The sequence below is a fragment of the Anomaloglossus baeobatrachus genome, chromosome 1 (assembly GCF_048569485.1).
Source record: "Anomaloglossus baeobatrachus isolate aAnoBae1 chromosome 1, aAnoBae1.hap1, whole genome shotgun sequence".
Taxonomy (NCBI): Eukaryota; Metazoa; Chordata; class Amphibia; order Anura; family Aromobatidae; genus Anomaloglossus; species Anomaloglossus baeobatrachus.
In genome coordinates, this window is record NC_134353.1 from 740,983,967 (window position 1) to 741,002,285 (window position 18,319).

General features: G+C 47.0%; 1 protein-coding gene across 1 annotated transcript in view; it reads left to right on the plus strand.

The window, feature by feature from the left end:
* The window catches only part of MPHOSPH9 (M-phase phosphoprotein 9), a 213,125-nt gene that overhangs the window by 88,807 nt on the left and 105,999 nt on the right, over positions 1 to 18,319 (plus strand). The window contains exon 15 of the mRNA XM_075322863.1: positions 14,822 to 14,886. Within this exon, the coding sequence (XP_075178978.1) occupies positions 14,822 to 14,886 (65 nt within the window). The remainder of the gene's footprint in view (positions 1 to 14,821; positions 14,887 to 18,319) is intronic.

Genomic DNA, 18,319 nt, shown 5'->3' on the forward strand with positions numbered 1-18,319 from the left:
TCACCGGCTGTTGTCGTGGACAGAGTCTCCAGTTGTTCCGGTTCTTACTCGGTTCTACTTGTGGGTGGCTATTCTCCTACAGGTTTTGCACTAAACTGGCTAGGACTGGCTACCAGGGGGTGTATAAGCACAGAGGGAGGAGCTACACTTTTAAATGTAGTACTTTGTGTGTCCTCCGGAGGCAGAAGCTAAACACCCATGGTATGGGTCTCCCAATACGGAACTATAAGAAAAAGAATTTACGGTAAGTAACAAAATTCTCTTTTTTTCGGCGTTTGTGTTTATTTCTGTTCACTTTAAAATTTGTAGTGGGGGGGGTCTCATAGACACTCGCCAATACTAATCTAGGGTTTAGTGACAGCTGTGAGCTGCGATTAAAACCTTATTACCCCGACTGCCACCGCACCAGGGCAATCGGGAAGAGGAGGGTAGAGTGTTGGGATTGTTGCATCTAATGGATGCAACAATTCTGGGAGGCTGCAGGCTACTATTTTTATGCTGGGGGGGGGCTCAATAAGCATGGGTCTCACTCTCCCCAGCCTGTGAATACCAGCCCCCGGCTGTCAGGCTTTATCTTGGCTGGGTATCAAAATTGGGGGGACAGCATCGCGTTTTTTTAATTATTTAAATAAGTAAAAAAAGAGCCGCATGCCGTTCCTCTTATGATGATGCACAGCCAAGATAAGTGCACAGCTGGGGGCTGCAGCCTGTAGCCGTGGGCTTTATCTGTGCTGGTATCATATGATAGGGGGACCCTACAGCAATTTTTTTAATTTCATTATTACTGTACAATATAGACCCCCAGACTGGGTCTGTGATTGGAAGGCAAAAGGCCACACAATAAGGGTAGGAAAAGGAAAACATGATACACCTTCCTACATGGCACACTCGAAGCATATGGAAGCAAGGAGAACAAACAGAGTGTGATGCAAAATAACACGATTTATTGAGACAAAGGACTGGCACAAAAGGAGATGAGCGGCAACATCAGAGGCATGTGTGTGACAAAAAAATGTATGAAGGATCATATAACATACAATATGATGTCAATTAGCAACCATGAGATAGTAATATAAACATGAAGTGCTATGGAGACGGCAAAATATATATATATATATATATATATATATATATATATATATATATATATATATATATATATATATATATATATATATATATATATATATATATATATGGCAGATATACATATGCAGTAACAGCCAGATACAAGGATAAGTGGAAGTAATGGTATAAGCACAAAATAAGTGCCCCACATTAATCATGTATCGGACGTAGCCAAGGCCATCAACACAACACCCATGGTGAAATATCACATAGCAATTGCAAGAGGTAAAACATGAGTGCTTATGGGGAAATCATGATGAGGCAGATATGTAATAAATGCCAATACACATTAATAAAGCAGGAGTCATGGACTATAATATGAATGCAATAATCCCACACTGCGTATGCATCAAACATGACCCATAATAGCACAAACGATGATGCTATTGTAGACATACAAATTGCAATTGCATTAAATAAACCAGGTAGCAAATACACTGATCATAAGGTTAGACATAGAGTAAAAAGCAATGGGCGCAGAACCTAGAGTGGAAAAAGGCATACCCATAAACACACACAGCCTGTGAGTAGCAGCAAAGAGGTCCCCCTGGAGACCCCGACGCATACGTTTCACGATCCTATAAGTGTGATCATTTCATCAGGGGGATAACCACGCTGTGAGTGAGACATGCTTTTAAGCATGGCGCCAAACCTCCCTGGTCACTCCCCCACCGACGTCCGCACAGACCGCATCACAGGATGTCCCGGGCTCCGGAGTCTCCAGCAATCAACGCCCATCAGAACAGTATGCGCATGCGCTTGAATGAGGACGCGTCACTCACACCCAGCGCATGCGCAGAGGCGATTAAAGATGCCGAGGAGACCGGAAAGTATACCCGGAGGTGCAGCGGTCAGACTCAGAAGGGAGGGACCAGGGAGGGAGCATAAGACAGAAGTAAAATTGATCACACGGACAGAGAAGGAAATACAGTGCAGATGATCTTTAATCTTAGATGTAAGTCCCGATCCGTGATCCCAGTCATAGAATAAATGAGTGAATGCCATGCAGAGGTGTTCAGCGCTCCTAAAGAAGTGCCAGGAGAAATTTGTTACTGGAATTAAAAACAAAAAGTATATGATTAAAAACGAGGCACTTAAAACCAGGGAGACAGGAGAAAGACAGCGATTATCACAAAAATGGTGCAAAGCTGAGATGTTCATTTAACCCCCTAGGGGACAGTGTTCCCAAGGTGTAAATCCAGTGAGTTTCACGTTGGGCTAGAATTTTCCGTACATTCCCTCCCCTTGCGCCCCCATGAATAACATCAATACCCCTGACAAGTAGGGATCTTGGATCACACGCATGGAAGGCACGAAATTGACGTGGAAGGGTCTTAAGGCTGGAAGTATCGACCACCGTCCGGGACGCAGCAATGTCCCTCACATGTTCCCTCACACGTTTGCGTAATTCTCTGCTGGTAAGAGCTACATATATCATGCGGCACCCGCATGTGGCATAGTAAATCACATTGCTGGTGCCGCATGATATATAGTGCCGAATGTCATAACTACGGGCCCCATCGGCAGAAGTGAAGGTCGAGGTGCGAAGGACATTGCTGCAGGCCAGACAGTGGCCGCAGGGAAAACAGCCCTTAAGGGGGCTACCAAGGTCCAGGAAAGTACTAGGCTGATGTGGAATGTAATGACTCCGGACAAGAATGTCACGGAGATTACGTGACCTACGAGGTGTCAAGAGTGGGCGATTGGACAATAAATTCCGAAGGGTAGAGTCAGACTGGAGGACCCCCCAGTGCCTGTTCAGGATAGATCGCATGCTATCCCATTCATGGTTAAATGTGGAGATGAACCGAATTGGACCAGAATCAGAGGAGATGCCAGACTTAGCCGCCCCACCATAGAGCAAGGTAGAACGAGGGGTATGTTTTGCCCGTAAATAAGCTCTTTTAATGCTCCTATTACTATAGCCCCGCTCTTGAAACCGAATCGTAAGGTCCGCCGCTTGCTCCTCAAACTTAAGGTCGGAGGAGCAAATGCGCTTCATGCGCAAAAATTGACCCGTCGGAATGGCTCGAATAGTAGACTGATCATGGGACGACGAGGCATGCAGCAAGGAGTTAACCGAAGTTGTTTTGCGGAAAACATCCGTTTGGATAACCCAATTGTCATCAATTTCGATATCAATATCGAGGAAATCCAAACGCCTTGCATTACTCTTATGGGTTAACTTAATATTACAAGAGTTCATGCCCAGTCGGCCCATGAATTCGTCAAGTTGCTCCGCCTTGCCCGCCCACAAAATAAACAAATCATCTATGTACCGCAACCAGCACTGCACATGGGCATCGGCCGGCCCGCCCCCGTCGCATAGCAAACCCCTCTCCCAGTACCCCAGGAAGAGGTTTGCGTACGAAGGCGGGCAGGCCGCGCCCATGGCAGTGCCGCGTTGCTGCAAATAATAATTATCTTTAAATAAGAAAAAGTTGTGGGTAAGTACAAAGCGGAGCAACTCAAGGATTAAGTCACACATTGGGCCATCCCGACCGGAAGCCAACAAAAAATGCTTAGTAGCCTCCAGACCATCCTCATGGCAAATTCAGGTGTAGAGGGGCTCAACATCTGCAGTAACAAGCAGTGTCCCCTCATCCACAGAGATACCATCTATCCTCCTGAGAACGTCCGTCGTGTCACGGACATATGAGGGGAGTGTTTCAACCAGTGGTTTTAAATAATAGTCGATAAATCGACTTATTGGCTCACACAACCCCTCAATGCCGGACACGATGGGACGGCCAGGAGGACAGAGGGCATCTTTGTGGATTTTTGGCAGTAGATAGAAGGTAGATATTTTTGGAAAACGTACTGTGAGTCCCTCTACAACCTGCTTGCTGATGATACCATCATCGCATGCTTTGCCGAGGATAGACTGGAGTTGAGCGGAAAAGGTTAGAGCGGGGCTATAGTGGAGACGATAAGTAGCCTTATCACGTAGCTGGCGAAGTGCCTCCCTCTCGTACATGGTAGTGGGCCAGATCACGATGTTTCCCCCCTTGTCCGCAGGTTTAATAACAATATCATCCAACTTGTCCAGGGACTCGATCGCCAATCTATCTCGATGTGTTAAATTATCATAGCGACGTTTCCTGGACAGTTTTTCGAAATCACTAACAACGAGTTTAGTGAATATCTCAACAGCAGGACAAACGGACAAGGGGGGAAACCTGGTTGATCTGGGTAAAACACAAGATGGAAATTTATCTTGCGGAGTGGGCACGACCTCGTCTAGCAGCTCCTCAAGATCCCGTATAGCCTGCTGTTCATGAGGGTCCAATGGTCCTCCAGAGAGGGTGCGTTTATTGTGAAGTTTACTTAAAACGACCTTCCGGGCAAAAAGATATAAATCCTTCACTGCTGTGAAGCAGTGAAAAGAATTTGTGGGTGAAAAGGATAATCCCTTAGACAGAACATCAATCTGGGAGGTGGAGAGGGTATGGCGAGACAAGTTTATTACCTGTAATGCTTTACGCTTGCCCGTATTGGGCTGTTGCTGTTTAGACTTAAGCCTTGTCAGGATGCCACTGGTTTGACCAATCTCCATGTCGGATTCATCAGTGTCACTAGGAACCATATTGAGTCGTCCAACTGAGCCAGCACCCCGTATCCTGGAAAGTGAACGTGATCTAGATCGACGTCCTACCACATTTGATTGCCATCTGTAGACGCGGTCTTGATGGGAGTAGTTTAGTTTGTGTTTATTTCTGTTCACTTTAAAATTTGTAGTGGGGGGGGTCTCCTAGACACTCGCCAATACTAATCTAGGGCTTAGTGACAGCTGTGAGCTGCGATTAAAACCTTATTACCCCGACTGCCACCGCACCAGGGCAATCGGGAAGAGGAGGGTAGAGTGTTGGGATTGTTGCATCTAATGGATGCAACAATTCTGGGAGGCTGCAGGCTACTATTTTTATGCTGGGGGGGGGCTCAATAAGCATGGGTCTCACTCTCCCCAGCCTGTGAATACCAGCCCCCGGCTGTCAGGCTTTATCTTGGCTGGGTATCAAAATTGGGGGGACAGCATCGCGTTTTTTTAATTATTTAAATAAGTAAAAAAAGAGCCGCATGCCGTTCCTCTTATGATGATGCACATCCAAGATAAGGGCACAGCTGGGGGCTGCAGCCTGTAGCCGTGGGCTTTATCTGTGCTGGTATCATATGATAGGGGGACCCTACAGCAATTTTTTTAATTTCATTATTACTGTACAATATAGACCCCCAGACTGGGTCTGTGATTGGATGCGTCAGACATCCTGTCGCTCAGAGTGGGGGCACGTCTGATTGCAACCAATCACAGACGCTGATGGTCGGGGAAAGTAGTGCATATGCATAAAGGCTAATGCACAGCCACGAAAGTGAATGAGAGGCCGCAGGAGCAGTTACAGCCGCGCCAGTGAGTCTGTAAGTATAGCACGCTTGCTTTATTATTTTTCCCTTTTATTTTTTGGAATTACCAGAGTGCCGGATCCAGATCAATACCCACAATTCCCTGATAATTCCGGGCCTAGCCTGGCACTCGGGTATGTTGGAAACCGTACAGAGACGGACTTTTACAGTCTGGGTCCGCCCATCACTAATCAGGAACCATTCTAATCCTTCTCCATACTTACTTCTTACCGTTCTGGTACAGGTTTCATATGTCCAAAGAATGCTATTCCAGAACTAGTATAAACCATATAATTATCTGACATATAGAGGATAAACCTACAAAAAACAAATAAAAACTCTAAAAACAAATTTTATTCATAATTTATTATCATATTATATTCACTCGGTTAAAAACAAATAGGATATTGCCCATATAGTTAAGTACCAGACAAATGTCATATAGGGGTGAAAAACACACAGTGAGGTATTAGGTTGGGTAATGGGCAATAATGGGTGTGTACAGTGTAGTGCTGCTCCTACTACAATAATAATAACTGACAGATAGTAGGATATTCAGGAAAACCTCATATACCATACGATATACCTCGTGAATATCAGACGGTGAAACACTGATCACCAGGCACAACAGGGTATCAGTCTGATTTTGTTTTTTTGTGTGTATTCCAGAACTAGCCTAACTTCTTTAATTTCTAATCTGGCCTTTATAGTTTTAAGGCTGTTAAATGGTTTGCACCTTGAGGTGAACCCTCTGTATTTGCTCTTGTGAAGTCTTTTCTGTATGGTAGATCTTGATACTGAAACACCTACTTCCCAAAGAGTGTTCTTCACATGGATAGATGTTGTGAAGGGGGTTTTCTTTGCAATGTCGATTAATCAGCCATCTCAGTTATCTTGTGTGGACCAGGTCTTTTTTTTTTTTTTTTTTTTTTTTTATTATTATTATTATTATTTGGCCACTCCTAACTTTTCTGCTATCTGTGGTGGATTTCTTCTTTTTTGCAGCCTAAAGATGGTTTGTGTCTCTTTTATTGTGAGCTCCTTTGACCACAAGTTGTGGATTCACAGCAACAGCTACTAAATGCAAATTTCACACCTGGAATCAGCTCCAGACCTTTTACCTGCTTAATTGATGATGGATTTATGAGGGAATAGCCCATGTAGCCCATTAAAGAGCTTTTGAGATAACTGTCCACTTACATTTGGTCCCGTGAAAAAGCTACAAATTTAAAGGGAAGGTATCGTCAAAAAAAAAAAATTCCAATAACTGAAAAAATGTAAAGTAATAATGTTTTAATGTTTTGTTTAAATATTATTATTTGTTTTTAATTGAGCAAAATCTAAAAAAAAAAAATTAGAAAGTTTGATATTTTCCACTGTTAAACACTAGGGGGAGCAGCTGCTGAAATCCTACAGAAATCAGACTGTATAAAAAGCTCAGATTACAGCCTGCTGTAAAGTGGGCGGAGTCTGCTCTCCTGTGTGTGATGGCACGCCTCCCTCTCCTAATCTGAGTGTATACAACAGATAACAGAGAATGACATGTAAGGACACAATGCACAGCCATTTTCCTGGTGACCAGAAATGTCTAAAGTGTCACCAAGGACAGCAGGAGTATCACACAGGATAGGATTAGATACACAGCCCTGCAGACAGTATCACACAGGATAGGATTAGATACACAGCTCAGCAGACAGTATCCCACAGGATAGGATTAGATACACAGCTCATCAGACAGGATCCCACAGGATAGGATTAGATACACAGCTCAGCAGACAGTATCACACAGGATAGGATTAGATACACAGCTCAGGAGACAGTATCCCACAGGATAGGATTAGATACACAGCTCAGCAGACAGTATCCCACAGGAGAGGATTAGATACACGGCTCTGTAGACAGTATCACACAGGAGAGGATGAGATACACGGCTCAGCAGACAGTATCACACGATAGGATTAGATACACAGCCCTGCAGACAGTATCACACAGGATAGGATTAGATACACAGCTCAGGAGACAGTATCACACAGGATAGGATTAGATACACAGCTCAGCAGACAGTATCACACAGGATAGGATTAGATACACAGCTCAGGAGACAGTATCCCACAGGATAGGATTAGATACACAGCTCAGCAGACAGTATCCCACAGGAGAGGATTAGATACACGGCTCTGTAGACAGTATCACACAGGAGAGGATTAGATACACAGCTCAGCAGACAGTATCACACGATAGGATTAGATACACAGCCCTGCAGACAGTATCACACAGGAGAGGATTAGATACACAGCTCAGCAGACAGGATCCCACAGGATAGGATTAGATACACAGCTCAGCAGACAGTATCCCACAGGATAGGATTAGATACACAGCTCAGCAGACAGTATCACACAGGATAGGATTAGATACACAGCTCAGCAGACAGTATCCCACAGGATAGGATTAGATACACAGCTCAGCAGACAGTATCCCACAGGAGAGGATTAGATACACGGCTCTGTAGACAGTATCACACAGGATAGAATTAGATACACGGCTCTGCAGACAGTATTACACAGGATAGGATTAGATACACAGCTCAGCAGACAGTATCCCACAGGATAGGATTAGATACACAGCTCAGCAGACAGTATCCCACAGGATAGGATTAGATACACGGCTCTGCAGACAGTATTACACAGGATAGGATTAGATACACAGCTCAGCAGACAGTATCCCACAGGAGAGGATTAGATACACGGCTCTGTAGACAGTATCACACAGGATAGAATTAGATACACGGCTCAGCAGACAGTATCCCACAGGAGAGGATTAGATACACAGCTCTGTAGACAGTATCACACAGGAGAGGATGAGATACACGGCTCAGCAGACAGTATCACACGATAGGATTAGATACACAGCCCTGCAGACAGTATCACACAGGAGAGGATTAGATACACGGCTCTGCAGACAGTATTACACAGGATAGGATTAGATACACAGCTCAGCAGACAGTATCCCACAGGATAGGATTAGATACACAGCTCAGCAGACAGTATCACACGATAGGATTAGATACACAGCTCAGCAGACAGTATCCCACAGGATAGAATTAGATACACAGCTCAGCAGACAGTATCACACAGGATAGGATTAGATACACAGCTCAGCAGACAGTATCCCACAGGATTAGATACACAGCTCAGCAGACAGTATCCCACAGGATAGAATTAGATACACAGCTCAGCAGACAGGATCCCACAGGATAGGATTAGATACACAGCTCAGCAGACAGTATCACACAGGATAGGATTAGATACACAGCTCAGCAGACAGTATCCCACAGGATAGGATTAGATACACAGCTCAGCAGACAGTATCACACAGGATAGGATTAGATACACAGCTCAGCAGACAGTATCACACAGGAGAGGATTAGATACACAGCTCAGCAGACAGTAGCCCACAGGATAGGATTAGATACACAGCTCAGCAGACAGGATCCCACAGGATAGGATTAGATACACGGCTCAGCAGACAGGATAGGATTAGATACACGGCTCAGCAGACAGCTTTTTCTCTGCTTTTCACTTGTCCCTACTGACAGTCTTGGAAAAAAGACAGATTCTGTCGAAACGTAGATACCATTATTACTGATGGACATAAAAAGAAAAAATTGTAGCAATAATCAAAAGAATAAAAAATAATACAGAGCAAAAAACATCTGGATTCTACTTTTTCTTGTTGTCCCGTTTTGAGTGCCGGACTTATTTTTCTTGTATATATTAAAATAAATACAGTCGTAGCAAACAAACGTTTTGTTGGTTGAAGAATAAAAAGGCATCAATCCGATTGTAAAACAATTTCTTTTTTATTTACAACTGTTGTACACAGAAAAGAAAACATTTTTATTTTTTGCCAAAACGAGAAATGTGTTCTTGAGCAGGAGCACAGAGAATGTCAGGGGAGGTGAGCGCTGATCTGACAGGAGCTCACAGACAGACACAGAGGAAGGAGCAGGTCCACAGCAGCACAGAGGATGTCAGGGGAGGTGAGCGCTGATCTGACAGGAGCTCACAGACAGACACAGAGGAAGGAGCAGGTCCACAGCAGCACAGAGGATGTCAGGGGAGGTGAGCACTGATCTGACAGGAGCTCACAGACAGACACAGAGGAAGGAGCAGGTCCACAGCAGCACAGAGGATGTCAGGGGAGGTGAGCGCTGATCTGACAGGAGCTCACAGACAGACATAGAGGAAGGAGCAGGTCCACAGCAGCACAGAGGATGTCAGGGGAGGTGAGCGCTGATCTGACAGGAGCTCACAGACAGACACAGAGGAAGGAGCAGCTCCACAGCATCACAGAGGATGTCAGGGGAGGTGAGCGCTGATCTGACAGGAGCTCACAGACAGACATAGAGGAAGGAGCAGGTCCACAGCAGCACAGAGGATGTCAGGGGAGATGAGCGCTGATCTGACAGGAGCTCACAGACAGACACAGAGGAAGGAGCAGGTCCACAGCAGCACAGAGGATGTCAGGGGAGGTGAGCGCTGATCTGACAGGAGCTCACAGACAGACACAGAGGAAGGAGCAGGTCCACAGCAGCACAGAGGAAGTCAGGAGAGGAGAGCGCTGATCTTACAGTCTAGGTGTATATGTGTTGTGGCTCTGTGAACAGTGTATATACATATGGGGGGGCTCTAAGCATAGTCATATATATATAGGGGGAAGGGGCTCTAACCACAGTCATATATATATATATATATATATATATATATACATACACACACATTAGAGCCCCTTCCCCATATATATAAATATAATAAAATTTATATATAGGGAAGGGGCTCTAACCACTATATGTATATATATATATATATATATATATATTAGTGGTTAGAGCCCCTTCCCTACATATTATATTGTATTTATATATATATATATGGGGAAGGGGCTCTAACCACAGTCAGTATATTTTTATATATATATATATATATATATATATATATATATATATATATATATATATATATATATATATATATATACACATACATATACATATACATATACATACACACACACACACAGACAGACTGATCGGTGGAGGAGCGGCGGTGAAGGAGCGGCGCTAATCGGTGGAGCGGCGGCGCTGATCGGTGGAGCGGCGGCGTCCAGCGGTATAGGAGCGGCGCTGATCGGTGGAGCGGTGGCATGCACCTGAAGATAATAAACCACAGGAGAGTGACGGTGACAGATAACACACATATACATACTGTTACACATATACACAGACAGATCAGAGCCCCCACATATATACAGACTGGGGTTAGAGCCTGCTAAGTCTGTATATATGTGGGGGCTCTGATCTGTCTGTGTACATGTGTAACAGTATGTATATGTGTGTTATCTGTCACCGTCACTCTCCTGTGGTTTATTATCTTCAGATGCACGCCACCGATCAGCGCCGCTCCTTCACCGCTGCTCCTCCACCGATCGGCGTGCGTATGTATGTATGTATGTATGTACCGTATTTTTCGCTTTATAAGACGCACTTTTCCTCCCCAAATTTTGGGAGGAAAATGGGGGGTGCGTCTTATAAAGCGGTAGCGGGGGGGGGGTCCTGTCTGAGGCGATCGGGCGGGTGCCTGTGGCTGCATGCAAGCGCCCGGGTACCTGTACTTGCATGCAGCGGCAGCCGGGTACCCGTGGCTGTGTACGGGCGGCAGCGGGTGCTGTGTGGGGTCGGCAGCCAGGTACCTGTGCTTGCATGCGGTGGCAGACGGGTACCCATGGCTGTGTGCGGGCGGCAGCCGGGTGCTGTGTGCGAGCGGCAGTCGGGTGCCCGTGCAGGTACTCGGCTGCCGCCCTCACACAGTCACCCATCTGCCGCCCGCACACAGCCATGGGTACCCGGCTGCCACCGCACGCAAGCACAGGTACCCGGCGGCTTGTACGCGGGGTGGGCGGGCAGCCTGCTGGCTGCCACTCTGTGCATGCGGGGCGGGCGGCTGTGCAGCTTACCAGTTGTCCGTGGTCCCACTTTCAAATGATGGCGCCGGTGGAGCTCTTGGATGAGAGCTCCATCTGCGCACGCGCTGCTCCGGGAGTCAGCGCGTGCGCAGATGGAGCCCTTGGATGAGAGCTCCATCTGCGCATGCGTCGCTCCGGGCGCCATTACTTGAATCGGGACCGCGGACACACTCCACCACTGAGCCGTCGCCGCCGCTCCCACTACTGAGCCGCCGCTGCCACCACTGAACCGGGACCGCGGACACACGCCACCACTGAGCAGTCCCTGCCGCTGCCACCACTGAGCAGTTGCCGCCGCTCCCACCACTGAGCCGCCGCCGCCGCTGCCACCACTGAACCGGGACCGCGGACACACGCCACCACTGAGCAGTCCCTGCCGCTGCCACCACTGAGCAGTCCCTGCCGCTGCCACCACTGAGCAGTTGCCGCCGCCGCTGCCACCACTGAACCGGGACCGCGGACACACGCCACCACTGAGCAGTCCCTGCCGCTGCCACCACCGAGCAGTTACCGCCGCTCCCACCACTGAGCCGTCGCCGCCACTCCCACCACTGAGCCGTCGCCGCCGCTGCCACCACTGAACCGGGACCGCGGACACACTCCACCACTGAGCAGTCCCTGCCACCACTGAGCAGTCGCCGCCGCTGCCACCACTGAACCGGGACCGCGGACACTCACTGCACCGGCCTGCTGCACGGCTCACACGCCACGGCTGCTGCCGCCACCACGGACCCCGCTGCCACTGACCTGCCGCGCCTGCCAGCACAACCTGTGCCTCCTGTGACCCCGCTTCACCACCACTGCTGCCCCCCTCCGGTAAGAGAACACCGGAGTATAAGACGGACCCCATTTTTCTTTTTTTTACCTTTTTTATGTCTAAGTTTGGGGTGCGTCTTATATTCCGGTGCGTCTTATAAAGCGAAAAATACGGTATGTATGTATGTATGTATGTATATACACACACACACACATATACTGACTGTGGTTAGAGCCCCTTCACCATATATATATAAATACAATATAATATGTAGGGAAGGGGCTCTAACCACTAACATATATATATATACATACACACAGAGACTGTGGTTAGAGCCCCTTCCCCATATATATATAAATAGAATAAATTTTATATATAGGGAAGGAGCGCTAACCAATATATATATATATATATATATATATATATATATATATATATATATATATATATATATATATATATATATATATATATATATATATATATATATATATATATATATATTAGTGGTTAGAGCCCCTTCCCTACATATGATATTGTATTTATATATATGGGGAAGGGGCTCTAACCACAGCCAGTGTGTGTGTGTGTGTGTATATATATATATATATATATATATATATATATATATATATATATATATATATATATATATATATATATATATATATATATATACACATATATATATATATATATACATATATACATATATATATACATACATACATACATACATACACACACACACACACACACACACACACACACACACACACACACACACACACACACACAGACAGACTGATCGGTGGAGGAGCGGCTCTAATCGGTGGAGCGGCGGCGTCCAGCGGTATAGGAGCGGTGCTGGATCGGTGGCGTGCATCTGAAGATAATAAACCACAGGAGAGTGACGGTGACAGATAACACACATATACATACTGTTACACATATACACAGACAGATCAGAGCCCCCACATATATACAGACTGGGGTTAGAGCCTGCTAAGTCTGTATATATGTGGGGGCTCTGATCTGTCTGTGTACATGTGTAACAGTATGTATATGTGTGTTATCTGTCACCGTCACTCTCCTGTGGTTTATTATCTTCAGATGCACGCCACCGATCCACCGATTAGCGCCGCTCCTTCACCGATCAGCGCCGTTTCTCCACCGCTGCACGCCGCCGTTCCTCCACCGATCAGCGCTGCTCCTCCACAGATGAACGCTGCTCCTCCGGTCAGCTCCGGTCCTCCACCGCTGCACGCCGCCGTTCCTCCACCGATCAGCGCTGCTCCTCCACCGCTGCACGCTGCTCCACAGGTCAGCTCCGGTCCTCCACCGCTGCACGCCGCCGTTCCTCCACCGATCAGCGCTGCTCCTCCACCGCTGCACGCTGCTCCACAGGTCAGCTCTGGTCCTCCACCGCTGCACGCCGCCGTTCCTCCACCGATCAGCGCTGCTCCTCCACAGATGAACGCTGCTCCTCCACCGCTGCACGCTGCTCCACAGGTCAGCTCTGGTCCTCCACCGCTGCACGCCGCCGTTCCTCCACCGATCAGCGCTGCTCCTCCACAGATGAACGCTGCTCCTCCACCGCTGCACGCTGCTCCACAGGTCAGCTCCGGTCCTCCACCGCTGCACGCCGCCGTTCCTCCACCGATCAGCGCTGCTCCTCCACCGCTGCACGCTGCTCCACAGGTCAGCTCTGGTCCTCCACCGCTGCACGCCGCCGTTCCTCCACCGATCAGCGCTGCTCCTCCACAGATGAACGCTGCTCCTCCACCGCTGCACGCTGCTCCACAGGTCAGCTCCGGTCCTCCACCGCTGCACGCCGCCCCTCAACGGATCAACGCTGATCTTCAGCTGTCGGTAAGGCTGGTTCTGTTCTAGGAGGCGGAGCTGTTAGGACAGAAGCTGGTGCTGCTTGTTCCTTCAGATCCTGGCGGTAGGGGGAAAAAATACAGCCCAGCCAAAATCGTGGGCTATGGAAAAATGGCGGCTGAACCCACCCACGGCTGGGAATTGGGCAGCCCACATAGGCGTTACCATTTGAGTAGTAACAGAACTAAAGGGGTCGGGATCCGACTACTATCCCCTATGTCCATGAGGTGCTGTAAATTGAGGCTGCACTGTCGTGCTAGAACTTGGAATGTGACATGGCAGCCCCCATTGCCAGCTTTCAAAGATTATAAAAACTGAAAGACATCTTTATTTATTGCAAGATAACATTATAACTTCATGTTATCTTACAAGTAATCATTGTTTGGATTATAAAAATCCGCGACACCTTCCCTTTAAAGAGCTCTAATGTAATTCCTAAATCTTTACTCCAATTGGGATGTGAATATCCTCAAATTAAAGCTGGCAGTCTGCACTTTAAGCACGTTTTGATTCTATAACTGTATCTTGAATATGTTTTGGTAAACAGCTAAAAGACCAAAAATTGTCACTGTCTAAATATTTCTGGACCTGATTGTATGTAATAACTGTGTTCCATTATGTTTTTTTTTTCAGGATACTCTTAGTATAACAGAGAACACATTATGCAATGCACATAGTGAAGTGAATGAGCTCAGAAGGTATTTATGTTTTTATATATATATGCATGTCCATGTTATGTGTCTGGAAAGCTGTCTCTTAAGCTATATGCACACATCTTTTTCATATGGAATCTGCCTAGAATAAACACCACAAAAGTGTCCCTGTAAAATTAACAAAATGCAAAACAATGTCAACTCGACATTCCTGTTCACATGTTCTATCTTATATCACATCTAATAACCGCTTCAGGGTTCGAACACTCTGAAACGGTTTAAAGAACTGAGATACTCTTGACAGTATTGATTAAAATACACCAGAGCAAGAAGAACAGCAAGATTGCCGGAGTTTTCCTGAAGTAGCATCACCATGGAAAACATGACAGCTAATTTTTTTTCAGGCTGGTATTGAGCAGGTCTTTAATGGGCTACATGGGCTATTCCCTCATAAATCCATCAATTAAGCAGGTAAAAGGTCTGGAGCTGATTCCAGGTGTGAAATTTGCATTTAGTAGCTGTTGCTGTGAATCCACAACACGTGGTCAAATGAGCTCACAATAAAAGAGACGCAAACCATCTTTAGGTCTGCTCAAAAACACTTAAAAAAGATCTCAGAAAACATTCTTCATTTCTATGTAAAAAACATCTTGATGTTCATATGTTCACACTTTTCAGCTTCTTTTAACCACTTGAAGATTTAAACAGTGCTGTGTGGTTAAAAAAAGGTAGAATACCATTCATTAAGGCCCCTTTACACACTGAGACTTTCAGCGATCCCACCAGCGATTCCAACCTGGCCGGGATCGCTACAAAGTCTCTGGTGAGTCTCTGGTGAGCTGTCAAACAGGCAAACCTGGCCAACGACGCAACAGCGATCCGGACCTGCAGAACGACCTAGCTAGTCAAACACTGGAAACGAGTGATGTGTCACAATATCTGTCAATCACTATTCTCTGTCAGTCGGTCTCTCCCTCTCGGTCTCTATTCTCTCTCTGTCAGTCCGTCACTATCTCTGTCCCTCTCTCACAGTCTGTCGGTCATTTTCCCCTCCTCTCTCATACTCACCGATCCCCGATCCCCGACGTGGCGCTGCACGGCATTCACACTGCTGCGGCGGCTTTTACTATTTTGAAAAAGCCGGCCGCTCATTAAACAATTTCGTATTCCCTACTTTCCCCGCCCACAGGCGCCTATGATTGGTTGCAGTGAGACACGCCCCCACGCTGAGTGACAGCTGTCTCACTGCACCCAATCACAGCAGCCGGTGGGCGGGTCTATACTGTGCAGTGAAATAAATAATTAAATAATTAAAAAAAACGGCGTGCGGTCCCCCCCCAATTTTAATACCAGCCAGATAAAGCCATATGGCTGAAGGCTGGTATTCTCAGGATGGGGAGCTCCACGTTATGGGGAGGCCCCCAGCCTAACAATATCAGTCAGCAGCCGCCCAGAATTGCCGCATACATTATATGCGACAGTTCTGGGACTGTACCCGGCTCTTCCCGATTTGCCCTGGTGCGTTGGCAAATCGGGGTAATAAGGAGTTATTGGCAGCCCATAGCTGCCAATAAGTCCTAGATTAATCATGTCAGGCGTCTCCCCGAGATTCCTTCCATGATTAATCTGTAAATTACAGTAAATAAACACACACACTGAAAAAAATCATTTATTAGAAATAAAAAACACAAACACATTCCCTCATCACCAATTTAATCAGCCCCAAAAAGCCCTCCTTGTCCGGCGTAATCCACGGACCTCCAGCGTCGCATCCAGCTCTGCTGCATGCAGGTGACAGGAGCAGCAGAATACACCTCCACGTCCTCCATACACCTCCATGCTCCTGTCACCTCCACGCAGCTAATGAAGGCAATAGCGCGATCAGCTGAGCTGTCACTGAGGTTACCTGGATCCAGCGGTGGATGCAACGGTGGCCGCGGGTAACCTCAGTGACAGCTCAGCTGACCGCGCTACTCACCTCAGTTGCTGCGTGGAGGTGACAGGAGCGGCCGTGAGTAGCGCGATCAGCTGAGCTGTCACTGAGGTTACCCGCGGCCACCGCTGCATCCACCGCTGGATCCAGTGACAGCGGGTAACCTCAGTGACAGCTCAGCCGATCGCGCGGCTGTCTTCATTAGTTGCGTGGAGGTGACAGGAGCGGCGGTGTATTCTCCTGCTCCTGTCACCTGCATGCAGCACAGCTGGAAGCGACGCTGGAGGTCCGTGGATTACGCCGGACAAGGAGGGCTTTTTGGGGCTTATTAAATTGGTGATGAGGGAATGTGTTTGTGTTTTTTATTTCTAATAAAGGATTTTTTCGTGTGTGTGTGTTTATTTACTGTAATTTACAGATTAATCATGGAAGGAATCTCGGGGAGATGCCTGACATGATTAATCTAGGACTTATTGGCAGCTATGGGCTGACAATAACTCCTTATTACCCCGATTTGCCAATGCACCAGGGCAAATCGGGAAGAGCCGGGTACAGTCCCAGAACTGTCGCATATAATGTATGTGGCAATTCTGGGCGGCTGCTGGCTGATATTGTTAGGCTGGGGGGCTCCCCATAACGTGGAGCTCCCCATCCTGAGAATACCAGCCTTCAGCTGTATGGCTTTATCTGGCTGGTATTAAAATTGGGGGGGACCGCACGCCGTTTTTTTTTAATTATTTAATTATTTATTTCACTGCACAGTATAGACACGCCCACCGGCTGCTGTGATTGGGTGCAGTGAGACACCTGTCACTCAGCGTGGGGGCGTGTCTCACTGCAACCAATCATAGGCGCCTGTGGGCGGGGAAAGTAGGGAATACGAAATTGTTTAATGAGCCGCCGGCTTTTTCAAAAGAGGAAAAGCCGCCGCAGCAGTGTGAATGCCGTGCAGCGCCGCGCCGGGGATCGGTGAGTATGAGAGAGGAGGGGAAAATGACCGACAGACTGTGAGAGAGGGACAGAGATAGTGACGGACCGACAGAGAGAGAATAGAGACCGAGAGGGAGAGACCGACTGACAGAGAATAGTGATTGACAGATATTGTGACACATCACTCGTTTCCAGTGTTTTAAGTCCCCTTTACACACTGAGACTTTGCTGCACAGCGGGAAACAAAGGACCAAAGAATGGTCCTGAACGATTTGTAGCGATCAGCAACTTCACAGCAGGGGCCAGGTCGCTGATGTGTTTCACACACTGCAATGTCGCTGGGGAGGTCGCTATTACGTCACAAAACTGGTGATGTTACAGCGATGTCGTTTGAGATGTTGCAGTGTGTAAAGCCACCTTTAGTCATTTTAGGCTGAAAAGATGCTCCATATATTACAATAGAAGTCAGTATAAAGGCTGAGAATACACCTAAAAGACGCATGGACATTTTTGTGCATTGTCTTCATTGCTTAAAGGGGCTGTCCACTACTAGGACAACCCCTTCTAATTCACTATGCTTCGCCCATGTAAAATAAATAAAGCCTATATACACCT